Source organism: Heterocephalus glaber, unplaced genomic scaffold (genome assembly GCF_053883595.1).
Source record: "Heterocephalus glaber isolate CG9 unplaced genomic scaffold, H.glaber_assembly_v1.0 deba00001689, whole genome shotgun sequence".
NCBI lineage: Eukaryota > Metazoa > Chordata > Mammalia > Rodentia > Bathyergidae > Heterocephalus > Heterocephalus glaber.
Window position 1 is genome coordinate 8784648 of NW_028258414.1, and position 27238 is coordinate 8811885.

The window sequence follows — 27238 nt, forward strand, 5'->3', positions numbered from 1 at the left end:
CCGCCCGAGTCACAGCCTAGACTCACCGCTCGAGCAGTCAGGGCCTCCCCAGCCGGGCTCACAGTGGCAGGTGTCGGGGGACACACAGCGGCCGTGCACACACTCCTCCGTACACAGGGCTGCGGGAGAGCAAAAGACAACAGTGAAGCCAGCCATCCGGCAAGGAGCAGCAGAACCGGCTGTGTCACAACGCCCTGGTGCCAGAGACGCTCGGGACACATCGCTGGCTGGGGGAAATCAAGCTCAAGGCCTGCACAGTTTAATTAACTGAAAGAGATCCACCGAGGGTGCGTTTTGTCCCAGCCTCGTTTCCTAAAGTAAAACCCAACCCCCAGAAATGACAAGGCTTGGTGGCTTTTAAAGAACTTTCTTCCCGGGGCTTAACCTCTGGAGACTCCTGGCAAACCAGCCCCTCATCCACAGTCCCCTCCTGCTGCTCACTCTGCACAGGAAGTCACCTGTCCCTTCATTTGCATTTTCTTGTCTCAGTTGCTTCCTTCAAAGGCCGGGAAATGTCCCAGGCTCCCGAGAAGAACTGAGACCTTGCCCCCACCTTTCTGCCCCCCCTCCCCAAATGTCCCTATTTGGGGCTCTCAAATGTCAGCGAATCTGCAAAGTATACAAATGCTGAGAAAAAGCAACAGCTAATTATGAGAAAGTAATTAAGAGAGACATCCATGATGATGCTAATTGTAATTAGAATGCGCCTGGCAATTTCTTATCACAGAGTCAAATGCTACAGCCTCCAAGCCAGGAGGCTCCGCTCGAGCAAACTTTCCCAGCGCCTCTGCCGAGGAGGTTTATTGACAGCAGTGTGAGGGAGGGAGGTTATTTCACTCAACTTTTGACAGAATTCACTTTTTTCTCAAGGTCATCCTTTGCTCCTAAGAGCTCTGCCCATCTCTTCCATTGGGGAGGATTAGAGACCCTCCACCGCCCCACCCATGTTGAAAGCTTCAGAGATCAGCAGCTGCCATCACCCCGTCCAATTCCCAGGGGATGCAGATGAGGGCTTTGGCCAGAAAGCACCCAGAGAACTTCTGCCATCCTGGCTTAGGCTGGGGGGCAAGTGGCCACCACAGTGGGTTTGGAGCGGCTGCCTGGCCTGAATGCCCACTAGGAAGGCACTGCCGGGTTAGACAAGTCCCTCTCAGTAGTGGCCTGGTCCCTCCTGAACACAGATGCTCACAAAGCCGTTGCCTCTGTCCAGGTGCCCAGCAAGGCAGACCCAGCAGCGCCACTTCAGGTGCCCTGGGCCACCTGTGGTCTCGGTCAGCCTGGCACCGGGGTCCTCACCTGCACAGCGGCTTTTGGAAGGGCTATGGTTTGGGCTGAGGACCCATCCACAGATTGCTTGGAGTTCTGGGGAGCGGCTACCTCAGCTCCACTGGGGAACCAGGCTAGACCCCAACTCACGAGACCAGCTCAGTTATAGCCACAGTTCACTGGGCCCCAGCAAGGCTGAAGCCTGCCACGCCCGCTGCCATCCCCGTCCCTCTCCAAATAAGTACAAATGGGTCACTGTCCCCCCTCGCCCCCGACACTGGACACCAGGCATCCACCCCCTGGCTCACTACTAATGCCAGCCACTGAGCCTGGCCAGCTCCCAGCCCTGGCCTCAGCCGATGGCCCTGCCCTGTCTCCTGTCCCTACCCCCACGAGCTGCTGCAGTCCCTGCTCGCTCCAGCTGGGCCTGTTTGCGTGACAGCCTGTCAGGTTAGCTCACAGCCACCTCAGCTGCTGTTGGACTGCAGGGATCTCTGCCACCTCAGAGGGTGCAAGCATGCCAGGGCTGGAAGAGACCTCAAAACGGGGAAACTGAGGCTGTGTATCTGTGACCTCAGGGACAGTATGTGGCCTCTCACCCAAGGAGGAAGGCTCTTGGGGAAGAAGCTCCTAGAGACAGAGGCTTCTGAAGGTGGAGGGAAGTGAGGGGGCCAACAGCATGGGGCCTTCGTGAGTCCAGGCTGTGTCCCCCCGACCCTGGCCCATGCGGCTCAGGGGGCGTCAGTGCAGAGGGACCAGCAAGGGGTGCTGTAGCCCCCAGGAGGGTCAGCAAAGGCCAGCAACAGGGGCCACGGCAGCTGCTTCAACACACTGAGAGCCCTGTTGGGCCAGCTGGAGGGAGCAGGGAGGGAGGTCTGGAAAGGACATCTGTGTCCTGCCTGCTGTCCCCCTCCGACCCCAGAGACCTGATCACTGCCCTCTCCCAAGGTCAAGGGCTCTGATCAAGTGCCACACTCCACTGTCTTTTCTCTTGGTCCATCCCAAAGTCTAGGGACCTGAGGGCAGACTGTCGAGCACCTCCCTTCAGACACCTCACAAGCCCTGGGCCTCCAGGGGTGCAGCCGGTGTCCCCGTGGTCCCTCCTGACCTTGCCATTCCCTCCACTCATTGTCCTGGTATGGCTGGGATCTGCACTGTTTGCTTGTTAAAACCTTAATCTGTTCATATTTCATGGTGGTGTTTGGACAGCATCACGTGAAGCCTGAAATACTGACAGTGAACAGCAGCATCTGGCATTTGGGCTACTTTGTGTTTGAACACGGGTGGAGGGAGTGCTGCAAGCAGAGTCACCTGAGGTGCAAGGAATGTGGGAATCAGGATGCTCCCGGGAGCTGGGGCAGCCCTCTGGGACCCCAAGACCTGGCAGCCAAGGCAACAGCCCCTCCACTGAGGCCTGGGTCTTGTAAGGCAGCTGCCCCAGAGTGAGGGCTCCCTAGGTTGCTCTGAACCTGGATCCCACACAGCTGACCCTGGGAGGGGGGCTTAGGATTCTGCCTTCCTGGCCTCTTCCTCTTCCTCCTCTATATGGGACTTTTGTCAAGTGGCTTCTCCAGGGCTGTTGCTCTCATGGGCAGGGACCCCAGTGCCGGCTCAACAGAATCAGCCGTGTGACTGGGGGCAGCTCCCCACCACCTGTCCTGCTCCTAACCTCCTGGTGTGCTAGGAACATCTGGGAGAAACAGGGATCAGTGGTTAAAAACACAGGCTAAGCTTGGTATGGCGCATGCCTGTAGTCCCAGTACTCTAGGAGGCTGAGGCAGGAGGATGCCAAGTTCCACCCCAGCCTGGACAACTTAGACACTTAGGGAGATCATATCTCAAAATAAAAATGGGCTTGGGAAGTAGCTCAGTTCAAAAGCCCTGTGTTCAATCCCCGGTACTGTGAAAAAGGAAGAGAAAAAAGAGCACAGACTGATCCAGGATGTCAGGTCTAGACCCAGAGGTCTGGACTCAGTCGCTCAGGTCACCTCCATTCCTGTGTCACCCCTATCTGTTCAGTGGGGGACAGTGACAGGAGCTGTGAGGAACAAGCAACTTGATGGTGTCCACAGCGGGGCCTGGGGCACAGCAAGAGCTGCAGGAGCCTCACCGGGGCCACTAGCAGGGTCTCCCCGGACACTAACGCAGCGTCCTTGTGACACTGAGCTGGTTTCCCCCCACACAGACACACGGCCACCCTCACTCGCTTGTTTGGGGCCTGTGCTGCTGGGGAACAGGGGCCAGGGAGGGGACAACAGGATGATCTAAGACTGAATTCCAGGTCTACCTATTATAGTTATGGTACGGGATCCCTCTTCACCTGTAAAATGGAGACAACAGTAGTACCTACTGCACAGGGTGCTGCAGAGGTTAAATGAAATGATACATGCAAAGTACCAGTACCCAGGCACACTGTAAGTGATTGATTTGCATGAGCTGCAATGATCATTTTATACACACACACAAAGCCAAGCACGCTGACAGCCGTTACCACTTCCTGTGGTACCATTTTTTGAGCACCTACTATGTGCTGGGGCTCAGGGATTTCACACACATGCCTGAGCCTCTGTCAAAGGCTATCCCAGCATGCCTCAAGGGAGTCAGCTGTCCTCCTTTACCACCTCCATTCCCTGGGAGACGCAGACGGCTTCCTATCCATCTTGTTAGAGCCCTCGTGCTACCCAGGACACAGTAGGTGCTCAACGTCTGTGGGTCCCACACTCAGCTGTCCCCCCAGAGCCCACCACAGTCCATGTGAGGAGGGGGCACCTGTCTTCCCAGAGCTCTCCCTGCAACACACAAGCCCACCCCCCCGTCTCTGGGGCTGTCCCCTGGCCTGTGCTGTTTCTAGGCCTGTGGTCCAGGGTAACCACAGCAAGGGACAGCAATGTGGACTGCAGAACAAGCCCAGGCATGGGTGCATCTACCTCATAAATACTGAGCCACCCACCCTCCCCTTTGGCCCTGCAGCTTCTCCTACAAATCGGGACTCCACCACCAGATAAGGCCTGAGGTCTCCTGGAGGGAGAATCACCACAAGCTGTCCTCCTGCTCACCCCTAGGACCCACCTGGATGGCTGTCTCTCTGCTTTCATCCCTTCTGGTCCCTAAACCCCATCTCCTGAGGCCTAGGGAACTTCCCTCTGAAATCACAGGGGCCAGGTGCCTTTCCTCCACTCCTCTGGCAACAGCACTGAGTTAGGGCCATGAGATGTGGGCACAAGCTCTCAGCTCCAGGAGCTGCTTCTCCAGGTAGGGAGGAGCTGGTCCTGTGACACACAAGCAGAAGACAGAGGACTTACAAGTTTGTAGGGCAGGGTTGGCAATCTAGGACTCTGGGACCAAAGTTGCAGGCTGCCTGTCTTTGTAAATAAAGTTTTATTGGCACACAGCCACGCCCATCATTAACAAATCGTGCATAGCTGCTTCCACACTCCAAGGACAGAATGGAGTCCTCCAGGGCCAGGGATTTAGCTCAGTGGTGCCGCCACTTGCCTTGCAAGCACAAGGTCCCGAGTTCAATCCTCAGTACAAAAAAAAAACAACTGTTATATCATCCAGTGGAGTCCTCCAGAGGCTGTTGGGCAGCAAAGCCTGGAGCATTTATGTTATGCGCTTTACAGGGGAGGAGACCTTGCTGTAGAGTCCCTGGATAGAGGAAACTGGACTGTGGGACATTTAAGGTCTCTCCCTTTCATTCCTCTATCAGGTACTCACTCCCCACTATGATGGTCCCAAAGGCACTTAGCCTAAAGAATGCTGGTGCTCCTTTCTAAAGCGGTGCTTTGAGTCTACCCCGAGGAACCGAGAGTGTGCAGCCACGATGCAGCTCAGCACTCCATTTCTGTCCCTCTTTCCCTTGGGGACCAGGGAGAAGCAACAGAGATGATGCAGTGAAAACCCATGCTACTATCGATGGCCTTGCTCAGATGGATGCCAGGAGCTGTTGTGAGTGGAAAAAGGGGAGGGAAACCTCGGAGAAGTCCCTCCTCTTTAGCAGGCACTGAGCATCACTGTGCCCTGTAGTCCCTGAGGTCAGTATTGTGGTCATGCCACATACAGTAGGCTTTTTAAAGGTTGGGTTTTTTTCTCTTTGTTTTTTGCAGTACTGGACATTGGCACTAAGCTACACCAGCAGCTTTTTTTTTTTTTTTAAGACAGGTTCTCACTGTCACAAAGCTGCCCAGGGTGGACCTCAACTTGCGATCCTGGGAGGCTGAGGCAGGATGGCAAGTGCCACCATGCTGGACTCAGATATTTTCTTGAGTGCCCTCTCCCGGGAATGTATAAAACCACACAGATACTCCATCTCTGTGCCTTCTGTAAAAGCAGGTGAGAACCCAGGGCACTAGGAGATCATCTAGATCTCCTACATTCACCCCTCCAGGCCAGCTCCATACCTCCTCCACTTTCCCTGTGCCTGGAAGGCGACCTCCATGGGTGGCATTAACAGCCTTCCTTGCCCTGGGGCTTCTGAATAGGTTTGGCCAATGGGAAGTCACAGCAGGAGGTGAAGCTGGGCCAGGCTGGTTCTTCCCCCACTCTGGCTATAAGTCCTGTGTTTCCTCTGGGCTAGGGAAGGCAGAAGCTGCCTCCGTTTGTAGCCCTTGATGCTGAACCATTTCTGAATTGCTTCCACTTCCCACACTATTACAAATGATCATTTTATTATTAACTCTGCTCGGTGACCCCCAGCCTGCGTCTGTTTCTCGCCAGCCGATCGAGTGCCACACCAAGAACTGACCCCGCAGGCGTGCTGCCAGCGGCCTACTCCTACCCACACGCTGTCCCTCACTGAGGCACAGGTCACTGCTGTGTGCACATGGCCCCTCCCTCCTCAGCCTCAGTTTCTCCATCTGAAAGAAGGGGCTGGAGATCATGATCCAATTGCACCTTCTGGTTGCCACTGCTGGCTTTCTGACCGATTGATTCTAGCCACGAGTGCACAAATGCAGGCTGGCATGGGGACAGCGGGTCCTGAGATGCAGACGGCGCTGGGGCGTCAGTCCTGGAGCAAGGTGAGCTTGCCCAGGCAGCGCTGAGCAAAGGTTTTCGAGCCAGACTTGGGGTCTCCTCTGCAAACTGCCAGACAACGCCAGCCCCTCCCAGGCTACCCCTGCTCATGGGGTCCCCTGTGAGTTAGCTCACCACACTATTAGCATCCCACCAAGGCGACCCGCAAGTCCTCGAGGTGCATGTGGTAATATATTTTGCCTGGTGGTTTGCAAATGGTCTCACTAGTTAATGGAACTATAAAAATTACTCACATGAAAAGGTCAAGATAAATAAAGACAACTTCCACGCTTCCTGGACAGCCAGCCTGGGCCCCAGAGTGGAAAAAAGGCATAGGGATCGGGGCAGGGCAGGAGCTTCCAGAAGTCTACAGCACGTGACACCCAGAGCATTCCCTGTACCCCGTTCCCCCCGTTCCCCCCGTGCCCTGAGGCACAGTGAGCAGATCACTGGCACGGTTCTTGGCAGGAGCCTCAGACCAAGTTGTTGTTGGATCCAGCTTGGAAATGAAAAGACCTACATCCCAGTGGGGTACAAGTACCAGTTCTGAGGGGACACACTTAGCTCAGTGACTCTGCCATGCTCAAGGTCATGTTCCATCTGGGCGAGTGAGTATGAGAGAGAGAGAGAGTTTGTAGGGAATCCTGAATGAGTCATCTGACATATGTCACTCAGTCCTTCATAATCAAGTTCCCCCCAGCCAGGATGAACCAAAATAACTACCCTTCCTCTCCGCAATCAACAGTTGGCTGTTAGTGGCTGTGGCCACACTTGGCTCCAAGACTCCAAGCATAAGCTACAGTGAAGCAGGACTTCACTGCAGGGCTGACAGCTGGAAGAACATTAGGAGCCCACTGCTTCCCTGATCTAGGACCTGGGGGCCTGCAGGTGACAGCCCCTCTATCCTACTGTGAGAGCTGAGCCACACATCTGTACTTCCGTGGTGTCCTGCGGTGATGTAGCGTTCCTGCGCCCCTGCTCTGCACTGATTAGCTCCATGACCTCGAGCAACTTCTCTGGGCCACAGTTTCCTCATCTGTAAAGTGGGCACGGACATAGAGCATTATTGCCAATAGTAAGTAGATCATGCAGAGTACTGAGAGCCAGAGGTTAGTTATAACTGGTGCCTTTTTGTTCTTGGCTGTCGTTATTAACATTCTTCTTCCTAGGACTGGGTGGAAGACCTGGACTCTACGGCCCTAGAGACCCCTTAGGCTCAGAGGATGATGGGGTGGCCTGACCTAGGCCTGGAAAGGAACATTCATTCCCCCCAAGGCAGGGAAGGAGGACAGGCACAGGGTGCAAGGAAGGAGGAGAAGCCAGGGGAGGGCTCTGGGTGGTGATGTGCACAGCTCAGAGAGAGGGGCGGAGGAGGGAGAAGGCCACAGTGCCGGTGGCCAGGCCCCTTCTCACAGGGAGGCTGTCTGTGGTGCTCCTGGGGAAAGGCAGGCTTGGGTGGGTGTGGAGGGCCTGTGTGCAAATACACGCACATGCACACACATACGCATATGCATTCACTCAGTGTTTACTGAGCACCTCCCATGTGCTGGGTTCAAATTACAGAAGGGCCAGGCCCCACCCCATCCCACCCTCCAGCTGCTGGGGCAGCGGCCCCTTCCACAAAGAGCAGGGCCTGGCACTGCAGGCAGAGCTGGCCTCCTCTGGCCCCCTCGGGGAGCTGTGTACACAGAGACGAGGGCCGCACTCAGGTTCCCATGCAAGGACAGCAAGGGAATCAGAGAACCAACTTGGGACAGGCAGTCTGCATCCAGGTTCCAACTACTCCCTAATTTGTGTGGCCTCAGACAAGTTCCTGTATTTAACTTCCCTGGGCCTCAGTGTTTTCACCTGTAGAATAGGGAGAATGGTCCCCTAATGCCTTGATTTGTTGCAAAATTAAATAATGAATACATCAAACTGCTTAGAATGCTGCCTGCACTGGGGACAGAGAAATCTTTTTTTGTTTTCCTTTGTTTTGGGTTGGTTTGTTCATTTGTTTGTGACAGGATCTTGCTACGTAGTTCAGGCTGACCTTGCACTATGTAGCCCAGGATGACCTCGAGCCCATGGCGATCCTCCTGCCTCAGCCTCCCAAGGGCTGGGATTATAGGCCTGGGATTACACGACACCTGACCAGCCATCAATTTTTTCAAGATTATCAATCCCATTCCCTGCCTCTAAGTGGTCACTCACTCAAAGCATTTATGAAGCACCTACTGTGTACAGATGCTGTGCCAGACCCTGGATAAGCCACAGACCCTGTGTTCATGGTACTGACAACGTGTCAGCAGCAAAGAACGTGGCACCAAGACTGCATGGGGTGGGGGGTCCCCAAGAGGGAGCAGGGGACAGGCAGATGCAGAAAGGCACCATGGAGAAGGTGACACTCAGCCCCCCATACCACGGGAGCAGGGTCTTTAGACCACCTGCCCTCCTCCCCGCCTGGCTGGCACACTGCCCTCTCCCCATGGCTGTCACGTGCTTTCGGATGAGGAGTGAGTCCTCCTCCCTCACACGGCTCCTCCACCCAGCCCCAGCTCTCGCTCCGCTCCCGGCTCAGGTTTACCTGCTGCGTTAACCAGAACACCACCTTCCCCAGGAAGCTCCCTGATCGATCGCACTGCCCGCCCCGTTCCCACAGCAGCCAGGCTGGGCCACAGGCCACAGGCCACAGGACCAACGCCACCCTGCTTCTCCACCCTCCTGCTTCTTCCTGGAGGTGAGGAATGGGCTATTCCCCTTTACGTCCCCATACCTACTGCAGTGCCTGGCACATGACAGGAGCTCTGCACACATTTGTGGAATGAATAGAAATTTCATTCAATCCAGATGCTCCTTTCTAGGTACCTTCTTGAAAGAGTCATCGTATTACAGTGATCCATGAGCACCCATGTTTACAGCAGCACAACTCATAATAGCTAAATCTTGGAAGTGGCCTATACGTCCATCAACAGGTGAATGAATAGGATGTGGTACTTACACACAATGGAGTACTACTCTGCCATAAAGAAGGAAAAGCTTGAGTCATTTGTAGGAAAATGGATACACCTTGAGACTATAATGTTAAGTGAAATAAATCAAACACACAAGCTTAAATATTACATTTCTCTTATATGAAAAACCCAAAGTATAAAGTGCAAAATAAAAAATAGATAATAGGAAATGGGGAGATAGCATACCAACTCCCCACTAGGAATGTAATCATTACATACTCTAAACATAGACTACTAAACATTTTTAAAATTTTTTAAAATTTTTGGGCCAGGGATTTAGCTCAGTGGTGCCGCCACCTGCCTCGCATGTGCAAGGTCCCAAGTTCGATCCCCAGTACCAAAAAAAATTTAATTGTTGGCTGAATGTGTCTGGCTCTGCAAAGGGTCTTTGCCCTCTCCCCTCTCCAGGGCCCTGCCTGTCTCCAATTGGGCCACAGCAGTGTGGTAGGGGGTGACCCCCCAACTTCCCCATGGTGAAACAGCAAATGAATGCTCTTTGGCAAAATCCTGGTGCCTCTCCAGCAATAGGCAAGGACTGTCCTAGCCAAGTCCAACAGCAAGAGCTGCAGCCCGAGGCCAATAATGGTTTACCAGGGAAGCCTGCCGCTGAAGCACCTTCCCTTCATCCATGCTGCCAGCCCCAGGTCTGCACCAGGGCTGCTCCCAGCCCCCCCCCCCCCCCGCCCCATATGGCTTGCTTTGCAGAGGGTTTTCCCAGCTGAGTTGTTCAAACCCCTCTTCTGTAACCCTGTGAGGAGCCACAACTTTCCAACTCGTTAATGATGATGGAACATACGGCCTGAGTCAGCAACCCCCGGTACATGCGTGACCCAAGAAAATCTTTTTCTGGGTCTTTTTTTCCCTATTTGACAGATGCCAGACTTTTTTTTTTTCCCCCCAGAAAGACACATTCCAACAAATTGATTTTTTTTCTCTTTGGGAAATTGATCCTCACTACCTACAAGGAAAGCAAAACGTGCGGCTTGTTGAGCAGGTTTTTTTAATGCTCTGATTTAAAAACCCATCCCCAGCTTCTGCCTTGTGACCTGCCTTCCCCAAAGAGGCCGGATTCTTCTCATGGCCCGTGTGACAGTCTCAGAGGAGGAGGTGCTGGGAGGATGGACAGACGGACAGGGAGGCCCTGAGCAGGTGGAAATGAATCAGCACCAGGACCTCGGGTAGGATGGAACTGGGTCAGTTCCGGGTCCTCTAACCAGACTGCTGTGTGATCTGGGTCAATTAAAACGACCTGACCTTGCAAGGCTGGGTCCCCCACTGTGAAGCTGGACAGCCAGCACTGCCTGAATCGGGGCTTCGAGGGCTATGCAGGAGCTCAGCGGCAGAGTGCTGGGCAGAGTGGGTCCCTCACTGGGGTCCCAGCCAACTCCCTCCCTACCCCACTCTTCCTCCCCATCATCGCTGTTCTGAAGGAGGCAGCACATGTCAATCCTCAAATAGGCTGACCTCAAGGACTTCCGTGATACTCAGAACCACAGCATACTGGAGCTAAAAGGACCAATGAATAACAGTCCCTAAGCCAGGCATGGGGGCGCACGCCTGTAATCCCAGTACTTGGGAAGTTGAGGCAGGAGGAATGCCGTGAGTTTGAAGCCAGCCTGGGCTACATACCAAGTTCAAGGCCAACCTGAAGTATATAGTGAGACCCTGTCTCAAGAAACCAAACCCAAACAGAAAAAACACAGTTTCCGCTTCCCATGCGGTGCTGCAGCCCCTCCCCCACCAGCCCTCCACTGGGCTCCTCTGCCAGCAGCTGACAGCCCCCGTTCCGACACCCATGTCCTCAGGTACAAATGGCTCTGTCCAGCTGAGAGCGGCAGAGGCCCCCTGGGGCCAAAGGGCAGGGGCAGTCTTGGGCCCCAACTCGGGACCTGCTACCCAGGGAAAGCATGGTATGTATGCTTCTCTACCCTCACTCTCCCAGCCGATCAGCTGCAAAACCCAGAGAGGCCACGAAGCCGGGTGTCCTCGCCACAGCGTCTCCAAGAACGAAGCAGATAAGATGAGACTGTTGGGATCACCGCAGAGGACAAAGTCCTGGGTCCTTAACTTGTTGCTTCACAGAAGCTCAATTTGTGTTTCCTTCTAAGGCAGTCAGGGTCTTAAAAGCTGCTTTGGCTAAAAACAGGGTCTCTTCATTGGGCTGACACATGCCCAGTGGGTAATTAAAAGGAGAACAAAGCTTAGCATCACTGCTTGTATTTTCATTTCTTTTTAATTCTTAGGTTTTTTTGAGACAGAGTCTTGCTATATAGTTCAGTCTGGCTATGTAGTCTTGGCTGGTTTCATACATGCGGCAATCCTCCTGCATCAGCCTCCTGCTGCTTTCTGCAATAGGCTAAGCATCTCCCCAGGGCGAGCTGAGGTCTCATCTCCTCTTTAGCAGGTCCTCCTCAGAGCCTGCCTGGTGACAAACCCCAGGGCCTTTGCACATGCTGGTCTCCCCTGCTGCCTCCTCCTCACCTGGCTGACTCATCTCTCAGGTCTCACTTCAAACGTCACCTGCTTTAGGAAGCCGTCCTTGGCCACCCTCCATAGCTCCGGTGCTCCTGATCCTCGCTCTGCAGCACCTGCACTGCCCCATTCTGGCACAGGTCACTCGTCAGTGGACCAGGAGCCTGGGAGGACAAGGCTGTGGGAGGCAGTTCCCTACCAGGACCTGAGGTGCGCCCAGCAACAGTGACAGCAGCCACAGCTTGTGAGCAGGGCATGGCCATGACAGCCGAGCCTGGCTCTGGAGTAGCGTCCTTCCTGCAGAGTTGGTCTTTGTCCTGGGCATGCGGTAAGGCCACTGCCACCGTCCATCCTTCACGGTGACAGCCACCCGAGGCTCACGAGCTCCGTCACTGCCTGGTCCCCACAGTGAGCAGTCCTGCTGGTTTTAAATCTCCCTCCCAGCAGAAGCTAAATCAGGAGCTATTTAGCACTGCTGATTTAGGGCTTTAATAATAATGCAGAGCAGATGGAAGAGGCTGCTGGGAAGGTCACTGGCTGCTGCTCCTCCCTCTCTGCACCTCACCCAGCCTGGGGACCCTGGATTTCCTCGCCAGCTCTGGGAGTCTGCTCTGCTGAATGAGTCCTCATCAAAATCGCATCTTTCACGGTGGAGCTGGGTGTGGGTCTTGCTGGGCTGTGGTAGGAACATCCTCCTTTCCCAGGAACTTGGACTCCTCTCCGAAAAGACCCTCTGCCACTTGGTCTGTGAGTTGGAGAGGCCCCTGCCCCAGCTCCCTGCTTAGTCACCCTCAGCCTGAATGGCACAGGAGTGGCGGGGGCCCCCCGGCCCTTACAGTCTGATGTCGTCAGAGCTGGGAATGCTTCGTCTGCCCCACCAGCGTGTCTGGAAATTGACTTCCACTTCCCCAACCCAAACTGTCCCTTTACATTTCAAATAACACTAGGACACTTAAAGCTTTAACATTATTTGAAATACCCGTTAAAAAATCACTATCACCTGTCACACAGCTTCTAAGAGGCAGACCTTGGGCTTCACGGGCCCAGAGCCTCTGCAGCAGCCCCAAGCCTGCAGGACAGCAGGTAAAGGGGCGAAACCACTACACAGGCTGGGGAGCAGAGGAGGCTTCCAGGCAGAGGAGAGGGACCTAGTGGGGTGGCGAGAAGAACTGCACTGGGCTGATCCAAGTCTCGGAAGCAGAGTCAACCAGCCCTCAGCTCTCAACCCCAGGGGTGGGAGCAGGGTCACCTGGGCTGGGACTGTGTGTCGTGCCAACCTAATGACAGGGGGTGGCCTCCTGCAGGATGTCCCTGCCCTGCAAGTTACTGTCCATCTGCAGGAGAGGGGGTTTGGGTCAGCGCAGTCCCCAGATGGTACCGGCAGGCCTCTCAGGGACCCAAGGGCATGCGCAGTCTGTGCCTTGAAGAGCTTGGGGCTGGGCTGAGGAGGAGAAAAGCAGAGGCCACCCCTGTGTGTAAACGTCAGAGCATGCGGGGAAGAATGAGCACTCGCTTCCATATACATCCGCAGCACCACTCTGGAAAGACACGAAAATCCGTCATGGCGATCTCCTCCAGGAAGGGGTCCTGGGCGTAACGGACACATTCTAAACCAGCAGGCTGTGTCACCTGAGCAGAAAACAAACCCCACGGAAGTGGTGCACAAGGCTCTGCTGCAAGGCCTCTGTGGCCACACATGGACCCCTCTGGAGAGGGGGGCATTGGTGACCACACACTCATCTATCCCCAGGACGGTGATGGGGCCAGTGAGAGCCCTGAGCACTAACACTCAGCTGGCATGGGTGTTGGGATTTAGTTCTGTGGTACTGGGGATTGAACCTAGGCCTTCACACAGAGCTGCATCCTCAGCCCTTTCTATTTAAGACAGGCTCTCACTAAATCCCTAGATTGCCCAGGCTGAGCTAGAACTTGCAATCCTCCTGCCTCAGCCTCCCAGAGTACTGAGATTGCAGGTGTGTACCACCAAGCCCAGTTCTGCCCCACCAGTAAGTTTTGAAGGTTTATTCCCAGCCAGGGGCCAAACCATGGCTACGGCCTGAAGGTCAGTTCTGCTGCTGAGCTGAGGCCTGAGAAATCCCCTCCCCAGCAATGGCTCAGGACAGCAGCAGGGTCCTTAGGCAGCACCCAGGAGACAGGCGAGGGTGGAGCCCCAATAAAACTTAACCGCGCAGGGTCCCCAACACGATGCTTACTCCCCTGTCACACAGAGCCGGTCTCCACCTGCTCAGAGAAAACCCTGTCCTCCCTCCTTCCAGCTGTCCTCCACCTGATCTTGTGAGATTCCTTCCTCCTGCCTCTGTTGCCGTTTTTTTCCCCTTCTCTCCCACTCCTTTCATTCACTTAACCACCTTCCTCTCCTCTGCTTCCTTGTTTCTCCATCTGTCCGTCCACTCACTCAGTCCCCGGGGCCACAGCCCAGGCCCCAGAGCGCCTTCCCTCTCCTACCCCCTCCCTTCCTCCCGACCCCTCTCTTCCCTTCTTCCTCCACTCTTCCCTTCCTCCCCTGCTTTCCAGGGATGGCTCCTCAGCCTGGCCCAGTCACTCCAGCCCTCTGGGGTTGGGCAGAGGAGGAGCAGGGCAGGTGAGGCTACAGGGTGAGCCCCTGGCCCTGCCATTCTGGCCGGAGCCCCACAGGGCAGCAGGAGTCTGAGGCGTGCAGGGGAGGAAGCTGATGGGACCCCAGCCGCAGCTGCACGAGGACACTGCTCCTCTCTGGCAACACCTCGAGCCTCCTAGGGCCCCGGAGCCCCTTCCCCACTCCACCCCACAGGGCAGGAAGCTCCCCTTCCCCTCCTCGGCCCGCCCCCTTCTACCTTCTGCTCCAGCTGCAGCCTGCGCCCCTGCTCCTAAGGCGTCAAGCCCAGCACCCCAGCTGGGAGAGAAGTGTCTCGCTCTACTTGGGGTCACAGTTCCAGGGACATCCGGCCCCTAACCTGCCCCCCACTCCTTAAAGGACAGATCTGGCTGCCACTCTCAACTCCGACCTATCCTGTGGAACAGCATTTAAGCAGCAGAGAAATCCAGCAGGTATCTGCAGAAGGAGGAATAAAATGGTGGAAGCTGGAAGGAAAGATGAGAAGGGGAAGAAAAGAGGGAGGAAGGAATTGAAGAAAAACAGATTTCTGCCTCTGCATCAGAGTATCTGGCGGTTACGTTCACCCAGCACTCTCAGCTTGCCAAAGCACACTGGTTTCTCATGCCATTTGCTTCTCCCACTTACAGATGGGGATGGTAAGGCTCAAGGCACCTCACACCTGAGCAGACTGAGGGCCCAGCTCCCTCAGCTCCTAGCTGTGGCCCCTGACACAGCCTCTCTCGTTACCTGTGGCATCCACTCAGCCTGCCCCCTGGAGCGGCTGACACCGTTCACCAGGGCCTTGAATGTGGGGGCTCACCTGGCGCCTGGACATGGGGTGCCAGAGGACAGAGGCCCTGTCCATAGCCTGGCACTGCGTGGGGCCCAGGGGAAACTTGCCGGTTGCTTAGGCCCAGAGGCAGGGTGCTGGGTCCCCCATGCTGCCGGCAGGGACGAAGCCCATGATGTGCACTGCCCAATACCAGAAAGCTTGAAAAGGTGGGATTCTTATTCCCCTGGGGCAAAAAAGTAACCCTTTAAACCCATAAATTATGTGCTTCAGAGCCTTCCTACCGCAGACTGCAGGAAGGACAGGAAGGCAACAAAGTATTTCATCAGGCAACAGAAGCACTGTGAGGCCTAGCAACAGACAGCCTGTAGGGCACCATGGACCCTGCCCCATCCCCGGGAGGCAGCAGGCAGGTTCCCTGCTCACTAACGTGTGGACACAGCCCGGGTCCTCCCCAGGTTTCCACCTGCAAAGGAGAACAGCGATGCTTTCCCTGCTGCCGACACACACAGCAAGAGAGCTGTGTGCTCTCAGCAACACAGACAAGCGCGGCGGGGGAGTGGAGCGGTTCCATCGCAAGCTCAGGAGCCAGGATTCCTGTGTCCAGGTTCTGACTCCAGCGCTTCTGGGTTGGGAGATGGGCTGGCTACCAGGGCAGCTGGCTTGCTGCCTGGTGCCTGGGTTCCTCACATGCGCAAGGGACAGGCACCTGCTTTGCACCTTGCAGGTAAAGGCAGCCCTGTGCCCCAGCCAACAGAGGCAGGAAGAGGGCAAAGGATCATCTGAGGGCCAGTCGAGTTATCAGAGCCGCTCCTGGCAATGATCCTTCTTTCCCACGATCTCCTCCAACTTCCAGTCTCGTCTCTGCCCCCTCCCTACTCCCTGCAGCTCTCGCAGTCAGGATCATCTGTTGGACACATGCATGCAGCTCTGGGAGGAAGGAGAGCGGCCCAAGGTCACACACCAAGGTCACAGCAGAGTCTACCCAGAAGCCAGTCTAACAGAGCCCACTGTGGCTGGCCACCGTGCTGGGCACAGGAGGTTCCGGAATGTGTGGTGGTCTTGGCCCTGTAAGGTCTCATCCAGGGGTCAGCGGGGTCACCCCACAGCCTCAGGCCTTTCCCATGGAGGAGGAGGACACTGGGCAGTGACTGTCACATCATGGCCCAGTCACCAGCAGTCTCAGGGCCAGCACTACTATCTGCAGCAATAGTGACTCCTCTACACCTGCGCTCCAGGTCCCTGCCTGTGCTGGCTCCAGGCCAGCTGGGGACCCTGGGTTATTCCAGTGCCAAGCCCCATGGGATCTGGCCCTGTCCCAGTCCCTAGCACTCCGCTTTCTGCACCCCCATCTTCTAGTTTTAGGGTGTACAGCTCCTCCCTCCATGAGGCCTTCACCATCCACCTCCCGCCAGGGGCGCCCTCCCTCCCCTAGGCTCTCCCTCCACCCTCTCACCTGCGGGGTCTCTGCGGCCCTGGCCTCATCACAGCTTTTCCTCCATGGAACCCATCATGCCATTCTCAAGCTGGCTGTGGTGTCACATGCCTGCAATCGCAGCAGCTGGGAGGCTGAGGCTGGAGGATTGCTGAGTTCAAGGCCAGCCTGAACTAGTGAGACCCTGTCTCAAAGAACTAAAAAAAAAAGTCATTCTCTATTTGAGGCCAATTGTTGAAAGCCTGTTCTTCAATAGGCTGTCAGCTTCGTGGGAGCAGACACCCCATCTCCTTTGCACCCCTAACGTCCACCCTAGGCCCCAGCTCTGAGCCCAGAACACAGGAAACACTTGATACCTACTGCTCTGATAGAAACGAGTTCTTTAGCCACCTGAGTACATTTGCTGAGTGGATGACCTTCCTGTCTGAGAAGGTACAGTAGTTACCGTCACACGAAGGCCACCGTGGGCCTGGATGTACATAACACCACACATGTGGTGTCACAGAGCAAAGACCCCACTCCTGTTGGATCCCACAGTCGCCCTTGAGAGCAAGTGGGCAGCTGTTACCCTCCAGGTGATCCCCACCGAGGCGAGGTCATCTGTCCAGCTTCGCACAGGCATTCACTGAGGTATGGAATACTGAGCTCCCCTGATCAAGCCAGACCTGCAGCCCTTCCTACATTCCAGAGGAGAAGAGAGGAGCTGGGAATGATGCTTCACCAGATTGCGAGCTCCCTGGATGAAGGAACATCTGTTTCCTAACTCCTGTACCTCTAGCACCTTGCCCAGAGCTTGGTACATACGAGGTACTTTGAAATCAACTGTTAAGTCAATAAATGAGATTTAGCCTGGAAAAGAAAATCTGTTGAAGGGGCAAGGAGAAAGGAGACAGTTCTTTAAATATCTGAAAGGCTGCTATGTGGGAGACAGGCTCATTCTGGAACCAAAATAAATACCTTCCCTTTATTGAGAGCAATGCAAATACACCAGGGCTCCCTTAAGAGGCAATGAGCTCCCTGTCAACAGAGGTAATCAAGCTGCAACCGGACAAGCATCTATCTCTGTGGTTGTGACAGCATCAGGGCCTCCATGCTGCACGGCTCAGTTAGACGCTGCTCAAACATCAAGTGTGAATGGTGGCCCAGCGCCCCTGACCAGCAGGGCCCCTCCAGGCCCTAAGAACAGGAGAACCCACAGTGGGTGCAGGAAGGATCCGGGCCAGTGCCCGCCGCCTGCACCGGCACACAGGAGGCTGCGCTGCCATCCGCCCCTCTCTCAGGGTAGAACAAGAGAACTCTCGTGCCCTCACCCAAGGAAAGGGGCCGGACAATCATGAAGGACACAGCCGAGGGGCACAGTAAGCAGGAAAGGGGCCTCACTCCCATCTCCTCGGCTGTGTTGCTCAAGGCACGGCCGCAACACCCCTCCTGAAAAGGCCCAGTGGGCTCGGATCAGCTCACCAGCCCTGGGTTACCACCCAAAGCAAGTGACCCCAAGCTGCGTGTGGTGGCACAGACTTGTGATCCCAGGCCTCTGGGAGGCTGAGGCAGGAGGACAGTAAGTTGGAGCCTAGTCCGGGCAACTGAGTGACTTAGTGAGACACTGTCTCAAAATTAAAAATTTCAGAAAGGGTCGGGGATGCAGCTCAGTGTGATGGTCCTGCATCCAATTCCCAGTACCACAAAAAGGGGGAAAAAGTGTCCCCTAAAACCAATTCGGTCTTGCTGGTGGCAGCGGTTAATGGGCACAGCTCCAGGCTGCATTGGAAGGGCTGTTTTGATGCCTCAAAGCCTTTCCTGGCAGACCCCCAAATGGCCCCTAAGCCCCAGAAAATGGAGCCCCAAGCGGCATGTCCTTGAAACAGGAGCCATGGGGCGACCTTGAGGGTGGCCATGGCGGGGCTGACCTCAGATCAAGCTGCTTCCCGGTACTGGGGACTGAACCCAGGGCCTTCGCCCTGAGCTGCATGCCCAGCCCTTTTTGTTTTTTGAGACAGGTTCTCCTTAAATTGCTGAGTTATCCGGACTGGGCTGGAACTTGTGATACTCCTGCCTCAGCCTCCCGGAGTGCTGAGATGGCAGGCACACTCCACTGCGCTGGACTCAGCTCAGTGTTAAAGGTGAAAGGGCATCGAGATCATTTGCCTGAACCACGATTCAGCAGTTACCCTCTGGAGACCAGGAAGCCACCAGGCAGAATCTGTCCAACGTGGACGTTTCCACTCGTCAGACACTGAAAGGCTGACACGCGGCAGAGAGGGTGGGCACCCTCTCTTTCCTGTAAAGCTCGCCTGGGCCAACAGCATGGGAGGAGTGCAGCCTCCGCCCAGCCGGCAGTTTCTAGGAGAGATCCTTGACTCTGGAGTTGGACAGAATCTCAGTCCTGGATCCCGCCTCGGTGGGGATCACCTGGAGGGTAACAGCTGCCCGCTTGCTCTCAAGGGCGACTGTGGGATCCAACAGGAGTGGGGTCCTGGATCCCGGCTGGTGGACTTCCCCCCAGCTCCTCACCTCGCTGTGCTGTGCTCCTGCTTCCCACTCTGAGGCGAGGTCATCTGTCCAGCTCACTCGCTGTGTGGCCTCGGATAACCAGCAGGGAAGAGCTATCATGTGGAAGGGGAACCCGAGGAATATATCCATCATCCCCACCAGCTGGGGAGGCGGAGCGGAGAGGGCCACTCTGGGGTAAGGGTTTTAACGATCCCAGCCAACCAGAAGTCCCTCATCACCTTTGATTCTCCCGGAGGGAGCCTGTCCAGCTTGAGTTATCTTCAGTGGGAAGGAAAAGCAGCGCTGGCCCTTTTAACCTAACACGGATCATAGAGCAGAGAAAACACCCCCAAACCATTAAGCACTCTCAACTCCGTGCTCCCAGCCCTGCCAAAGAGGCTGCAGTTAAGGCATGACACGTATATTTGCTGCAGGAAGTGGAGGGACCCCTGCCAGGCAGAGACAGAAGCCAGGTGTCCAGAGGCCTGGCAGGGCATCGACCCAGGTGACCTCTGAGACCAGGGCTGGCCAGGGCAGACGGGCTCAGGTGGTGACCGTGGCCAGGGTGTCCGAGGATGCAGGGCCACCTGACTGCTGTGAGGCTACCTGGCTGCAACATCTGCATGAAAACAGCAAGTCTCTGAATTCACCCAGACGGTGGGAGCTCCCGGAGGGCCAGCTGTTCCACCGCGGGGCCATATGGCTCCCCTTGTTCCTCACCCACTCTGGAAAATGAACCGCTTTCCACAGGCAACTGCAGATCTGCGAGCTGGCTCCCGATCCTAGCAGGTAATTAAGACCTCCAGGCGGGGAAGTGTGGTAGTTTGCCCACAAAGCAAGAGCTGTGCAAAAGCTGGAACACTGAGGCTGGTGCGGGGAGTAGAGGCTGCAAAGGAGCTGGCCATAGCCAGCTTGCTACTACTCTGTGCTAAGTAGGGCTGGGCCTCACCCTCCAGGCCTGCCCCTGGATGCTGGGCTGCAAGTGACTTTGAGAGATTACCTCGTCACCCTAGGATAAATCTGATTCATCCCAGACAGGTGGGCTGGACTCACCGTACACCTGTGTACCCTCTGGGTTATGACAATCATTAGCTTGTGTGGGGAGTGGTGATGTAGTTCCAGCACTTTGGGAGGCAGAGGCAGGAGGATCACAAATTTTACCCCAGCCTGGGCAACTTAGTGCCTTAGCAAGACTGTGTCTCAAAATTTTTTAAAAAAACAAAGGACTGGGGATGCAGTTTAGTGTGAGAGGCCCTAGGTTAAATCTCAATTATGAGAGGAGAAGAGGGGAGAAGAGGGGAGAAGAGGGGAGAAGAGGGGAGGGGAGGGGAGGGGAGGGGAGGGGAGGGGAGGGGAGGGGAGGTATGTGCTGTAGGACTGCACAGGTCTGAGCAGAAAATCAAGCACCTGGTGGGCAGATGCTTTCTCTGGGTCTTCAGCTCCTCTCTGAGGTCAGACACTTGCAGGGGAACCCCAGGACCCAAGGATGCCGGTCTAGACTTTCTGGCCTCACTCCCTAGGTGGAAATGTGGTGATCCAGGCCTGTCCTAGAGAGAGCAGAGCAAGGATGCCAGGCGGGACGGGACCTCACATTCACATTTCTACGAGCCAGCCCAGTGGGATCTGCTCTTTTGAGGAAGCCTGCATACTCCACCTTCTGTGCCCGCCACACTCAGGGTCCTCCTAGAGCCAGCCACCGTCCATCCTCTGTCCTCAGCCTGGCAGTGCCACTCTGCAAGCACTTTAGGAAAACTCACTCCCCCTGTTCCTCACCAGCCTGAGTGGAAGGTGATTATCACCCCCAGGAGGCAGGTGAGGAAATTGAGTCACAGGAGGGATAAAAGGCCAGGTTCCTCCGACCAGGCTTCCTCCCAGCAGAAATGGGGCCAGAGCAGGACAGATAGGCGGAGGGATCCCATATGGCAGGGGTCACACAAGCCACACTCTATCAGCTCAACACTGCCACCTCAACCTCCAGAGAAGCCAGACAGGAGCTTCGGAAGGCGCCCTTGGAGCCCCAAGCTTCCAGCCATGGGCTCTAATGAAGATGACACCAGATGCCGGGGTCTGAATTCCAGTCCTACTGCCTCATTCCTGTGTGACCTGGGGCAAACCACACAACTTCTCTGGGCCTGTTTTAGCCCCTATAAGAAAGTTAATGGTATCAACTTCATAAAATTGTTCCAAGGATGGAATGAGTTAATACAGAAATGAAGCCTAGCACGTTGTTCGTGGTATAAAAGCCTTAGCTATGTGAAGAACAGGAAAAGATGATTGCTTCTCCTGGGGGTGGGGCCAGGCAGAGGTCAGAGGGGCGGTGATTATGAAGCCCATCATACTCCCGAGTACCACGGCCTACTACTCATTTATAAAGGGATCTCAGCCAGTTAGCAGGCCAGGCAGGGTCACAGCCTGAGGCACTGGAGCTGGTGGCTGGACCACACAGAGCTGAGCTCTGTTGGGAGCAGACCTCAGCCGGGGCTGGGGGTCCAGTCCCTGAAACCCAGCTCCCTCTTGTCCCTGCTGTGAGCCCGTGGACGAGTCGTCACCTCCTCGTGACTTCCTGCCCCATCCTCAGAAGGTAAAAGCACATGCCAAGGCCCTGCCCATGCCCTGTGCTCTCTGTCCCAAAAAAGTGGATCCAGTCACCCAAGATCTGTCCCCAGTGTGGCCACAGGCCCAGACAGGCTCCTCTAACTTGAGTGGCCTTGCAGAGCTCAGACGGCCCTGACCCTCTGCCCCCACCACACCCAGGGGCAGCATCCGAGGGAAGCTGTGAGGGTCTGTGACAGCCCCTCAGAAAGGAGTGGCCCTGCCCCACGAAGCTCCTGAACCTTTTGTCCCCAGGAGACTTGTCAAGGCCCTCCGTGGGCTCTTCCTGTATCCGCCACTGCCACTGGGACGGCCAAGCAGCCTGACCCTCTCAGCCTCATGGGTTTTTACCAGGCGCTCTCTCCGGCTCCTCCTCCAATTCGTGTCACTAAAGAATGAATTTGCCAGCCATCCATTCAGAACCTCTCTTGGTCTTGGGTCTCATATTCCCTTTAGCCATCAACTCCGACATGAGGAAAACCTTGTCTCGCAGTCCTCATCACTGGAACTCACGTCGTAGAACGCTAGACCTCACAGGTCCTTTTATGTGACAGACAGCCGCACAGCCCAGGGAGGCAGAGTCCCGCATCCAGTCACACAGCAAGCTGATGGCCGGCCCCGCAATGAGGACTTCATCTCCATAAGCCGGACAGGCCCAGGCTCCACAGGATGGTCCCCTGCCACAGGCCAAAACACAAGTCTCCCAACCAGGTCTCCGTGGAAGCCACAAGCCAGCGAGGGAGAAGACTCGCAGACAACAAATGTGGCCTCCTGCCCCAGGACAGGAGGACAGGCCTCCAACCCAAGCTGTCCTGTCAGGCACCAGATGGCACCGGACTTCGGGGCTGAAGACGTCAGCTGGACTCAAAGCAGGTGAGCAGCACAGAATGTGCCCAAACCTCCATCTTCCCTCTGGGGCTCCAGGGAAAGAAGAGCTGTGGCCTGATTAGCAAACACGGGGAGCCATCCCTACAAAGCCAGAGCGCGCCCCGGGGCCTGCACCTGCCCCTCACCTCCAGAGTCCAGATAGAGGCAGAGCCCAGGCAGGAGACAGAGGACGGGAAGAGGAGGGAGGAGAGGCAGATGGAAGAGGGCTGGGGCCCCGCCCCTGCTGCCCGCTCAGCATCAATTCTCTGTAGGTCCATTGTGCGCAAACAAGATGAAAAGGGAGGGCAGAACAAAGCATCCATCTCCCTAACAAAGGCCCCTCCACTTAGTAAATTAGGAGCTCTTTCCACCTGACACACTTTTAAAGCGAAATCTTCAATTATCAGGCACTGGTAGGGGAGAGCAACAAAAGGTCCAGCCGGGGACTTGGTGCTCAAAGCAGAGCTGGCATTGAAGTGGTTTTATGTAATAGAGATACTATTCTAGTCCATACAGTTTGGAGAATCCTTTATGGAGGACTAGGGGCATTTGAACCCTGCGGCTGCTTCAGAGATTTTTCTGCAGCTTCTCCATTTACCTTGCCAGAAGCTGAGCTGAGCAAACAGAGCCCTGTAAATCACCCTTGCCACGGACGTCCGGGCAGGACTCTGCGGTTTGTCTTGCGGACAAGCAGAGGCCAAGGCCTGGGTCCCCTACCTCGCCACACCAAAGGGAAGGAGGCTGCCTGTAAGCTGGAGCCACTACTCCCACATCTGGGACTTCCCCTTTCCTTCCGTTTGGGCGTAGGGGACAGGTGACCACAGACAGGAAGAGTTCTCTGGCCCCAGGAGCAAGGAGGCCTCCTCTGCTTTTGCCCTTGGCTCCAGGTCGGACTCATCTTGGGTAACAAGATTGATGATGTTGTTTGCCTCCCCCTTCCCACCCCAGCTAGAGCGAAGGAGCTGTTCGGGCTCCCTTGGTGACAATTCCGTGCCACTGGCTGCTTGGGACGGAAAATAGGAAATGATGATGGGGAAGGTGACTCTGAGCGAACCCAGGGCGATGCAAGCACACAAACTCTTCCCAGAGGCCAGCAGGCAGGTGTGTGCCCTCACACTTGTGTGGGCTATGGGGCTTTTGCACAGGCAGACACACAACACACATAGACAGCAAGTGACATGCAGAGAACATGTGCCTGCACTTGTAGAGCGGCAGCTGGGCACCCACTGTGAACCCCAGACGCGTGGTCACACATGTGTCATATGAAGGCCATTGCTTGCCCGGCACTTCCCCGGGTGGCGCATGGCCTGTTCCATGTATTCTCTTAATCCTCACACCACGAACAAGGCACTAGTGCCACCCTGTTTGCCAGCTGAGCAAATAAAGGCACAGAGAAGTTAGGTAATTTGCCAGTCACACAGGCAAGTACACAGCAGCGTGGTTCTAGGGCCTGTGTCCCTACCCCGGTGCAGCCTGCCTGGCACAGACTCCCCTACACGGGCTGGGAGCAGCTGCCATATGGGTAGAGTCACAACCCCACACGCGCACACCCAGGGTGGCAGCCAGACCCTGGCGCTGCCGCTCTTCCCTCAAGGGCCCAGACCCATCACGTCTCCGGGACAGCCGGGGCCCAGGGAGCCCGGCCCAGGATAAGACTTGGGGAAAGGGAACCAAAGGTTAAATGTTAAAGTTCTCTGGCTCGTGATGCTAAGTGGTTGCCACCGCTGCCCAAGCCTCCCCTTCCGGGATCCAGCACTCCAGACTCCTGGAGTTAAATCATTTCCTGCTCAGCCCCAGGTACCAACAAAGGGACAGTGGCACTATGTGCCTGAGCCGGCTCTGCAGCCTTGAGGGATGCAGGCTCAGCCCAGAGGGAGGAGTCAGCTCTCCCAGCCGGGCCCCACCCACCCACCGGCAGGACTCTCGGGGCTGAAGTGGCCATCAGGAGACAGAGGCCAGGACTGCTGCCCCCACCTGAATGAGGGCCGCTCAGCCTCCCTTCATCAAAGACCAAGCATCAGAGGCGATTCAGGGACTGAAGCAAAGGCAGCACCCTGTGAATGGCCACTCTTCTGAGTCATCCCTGCAGCCAGGAGAGAGAGGGAGAGAGAGAGAGAGAGAGAGAGAGAGAGAGAGAGAGAGAGAGAGAGAGAGAGAGAGAGAGAGAGAGAGAGAGGGAAGGAGAGAGGGAGGGAGGGAAGGAGAGAGGGAGGGAGGGAGGGAGAGAGAGAGAGAGGGAGAGAGGGAGGGAGGGAAGGAGGGAGGGAGGGAGGGAAGGAGAGAGGGAGGGAGGGAGGGAAGGACAGAGGGAGGGAGGGAGGGAAGGACAGAGGGAGGGAGGGAGGGAGGAGGCGCCGCCTTGCTCCACCCTCTGCCCTCTTTCCGAAGCCTCCCTGTGGCTGGGAGCTCAGCTCCAACCCAGAGGTCGTCCCTGAGCTCTGGGAGGGTGGGCTCTTCACACACGTGACATAGGTGCAGACACGGGGACTCTGGTGAGGTGCCGGGGCCCTAGGTAGAGTGACAGTGAGAGTCCCAAAGCACTGTCAACAAGCCTGCCCAAGACAGGATCTGGGCTGGCACCAGGGATTGTGGGGGTCCCGCAGCCTCTAGGGCTCCCTGTCCAGTGAGACCACAGATACATGGACAACAGGACAGCGGCTGAGATCAGGACCCAAGGGGAGAGAAAGTGACCGGCTGGGGAGCTCAGAAAACATCCAGTTCTGTGGCCACCAAGCAGAAACAAGACAGCAGCAGGAAGCCCCAAGGAGGGAGAGAGAGTAGGGTGTTCAGGTGCCGGGGGAGGGGGGAACACAGAGGGGATCAGTCAGCAATGGGACCTGGGGAAGCCACACAGCAAGGGAAGCCCCTTGTGGAGATGGGGGACAGCACCCTAAGTGGGCAAAGGCTCCAGTTCACATCGTGTTCTAAGCACCGCCAATACTGTGCGGCCACTCCAGACTCCCAGTGATGTCAGGAGCTCACAGTTCGTTGGTTCATTCACTCATCCAACACTTACTGGATGTCTGCTCTACTCCCGGCACCTTTCCAGGGGTAGAGGCATCAGCTATGAACACAATCAAAGTCCTTTGTCCCTATGGAGACTACATTCCGGTGCAGTGACAGTGCCAAGAAAACAGGTGGAGGGGACAGAGAACAAGGCCAGGGAGGGACTGCTACTCCCAGAGGAAGTGCCTCCCATGTCAGGCCCTGGACCCTGAAACAAGCCAGCCACAGGGTGCCACGTGGTGGTCTGGGGGAAGAGCATGCAGGCAGAGAGCAGGGGATGCCAAGGCGGGCGACAGTCGGCTAGGGCCAGCCCGGTGGGACCTGAAGCATGCTGAGGACAACAGGCAAATAGCCGACGCCCAGTGAGGACCAGAATCAGAGGTGGCCTACTAGGTGGATGCAGAGATGAGGGGGGGATGGGGAAGATGGAAAGTAGGCTTTTGGGAAGTTCCCACAGAGGTCCCCTCAGGGGACACGCTAGCTCCTCCTCTGTTTGTTGGGAGCAATGCTACATAATTCTAGGGAAAAATCATTTGGTTAGCCTAGTTCTCTTGCCTACAGCCCAGCTACAGAATAACTCCAGTTTGGCCTCTGGTCACAACTGACACTTCAGTGATCCAGTGATGCTGTGATTCTCCAGGACAAGAAACATCCTGGGAGAACAAACATCTGCTCAGTTCCTTGTTGTTCTTGGACTGTTAACATCTTGTTTACCCGAGATGTACTGAACTCTCTGCAAGCCTTTTGTTACACCTTGTTCATCCCAATGTGAACTATTGAACTCTCTGCAAGTCATTTGTTACATTTGTTTCTCCCGATGTACTGAATTCTCTTGCAAGTCATTTGTTACGAGGTACCGAATAAAAGGTGCAGTAAGCTGGGGGTTTTTGTCTTTGCTGCCCTGAGCAGCACTGATCAGACCCAAAGCTCAGCTTCTTCTCAGTCTCATTTTTCTACCTTTCCTGTAATTCGCCGTGTGCTGCCGTGGCCCGCAGGAGACCAGGACTCACTGCAGAGGTTCTGGTAACGTCCCCTTCCCCTGTTCCCTACATCTGTTACTAGCCCGGGACCTCGGGAAGAGACTTAGATACAAGCCTGGCTGCGTCTACACTGATCAAGGCTTCCCTCAGAGGCTTCTTGTTGAGAACCAGAGGAGAATTAAGGTCCTCTGTGAGCACAAAAGAGAAAGGCTGCACTCAGGGGCGAGCGCCTATTAGCGAGGAGTTAGGACAGCCGAGGTTAAGTTGTTTACCAGAGAAGGTACTAATGGAAGTCAGATGAATCCTGTGCTATCCTGATAGCGTGTGGCTGTGTTTGGGTGAAGGCTCTGGGCTCCTCGGTCGACTAGAGGTACAAGCCCCCTGGCTGCCCGGATGTTGAGCTGCCTCAGTGAGTCTTTATGGCGGAGTGAGGTGGAGTGAGCTGGGGTGATGCCCCAGCATGGGGCCGGGGACCCAGAGTCGCCTACAGTTGGCACCCAAACAGGGACCTAAGACCGGGGTCACCAACAGCTTCTCTTCATCTGCAGTGATTTATTTTATTCTCACAGTAGCCCAGAGGGTAGGTGCCCAGTGCAGCCCCATTTCATGGATGAGAAAACTGAGGCTCAGAAAGGGTCACACAGCTGGTAGAGGGCCTGAGTGGGATTCCATCTCAGGCCAGCTGGGCTTCAAAACAGTCTTACTCACAGCCCAGCCCCTGTCCTAGTAAATTCCAGT

General features: G+C 55.8%; 1 protein-coding gene across 17 annotated transcripts in view; it reads right to left on the reverse strand.

The window, feature by feature from the left end:
• Megf11 (multiple EGF like domains 11) overlaps positions 1–27238 on the reverse strand; it is a 300131-nt gene that overhangs the window by 155470 nt on the left and 117423 nt on the right. For 16 of the 17 annotated variants that reach the window (XR_015446493.1, XM_021237045.2, XM_013076211.3 and 13 more), the window contains one exon: positions 27–119. The exons of the other annotated variant lie outside the window; for it this stretch is intronic. Coding sequence is in view for 15 of the 16 variants with exons in the window: in XM_021237045.2 (XP_021092704.2) it covers positions 27–119 (93 nt within the window). In the remaining variant the exon portion in view is untranslated. The remainder of the gene's footprint in view (positions 1–26; positions 120–27238) is intronic. 17 annotated transcript variants of the gene reach the window in all.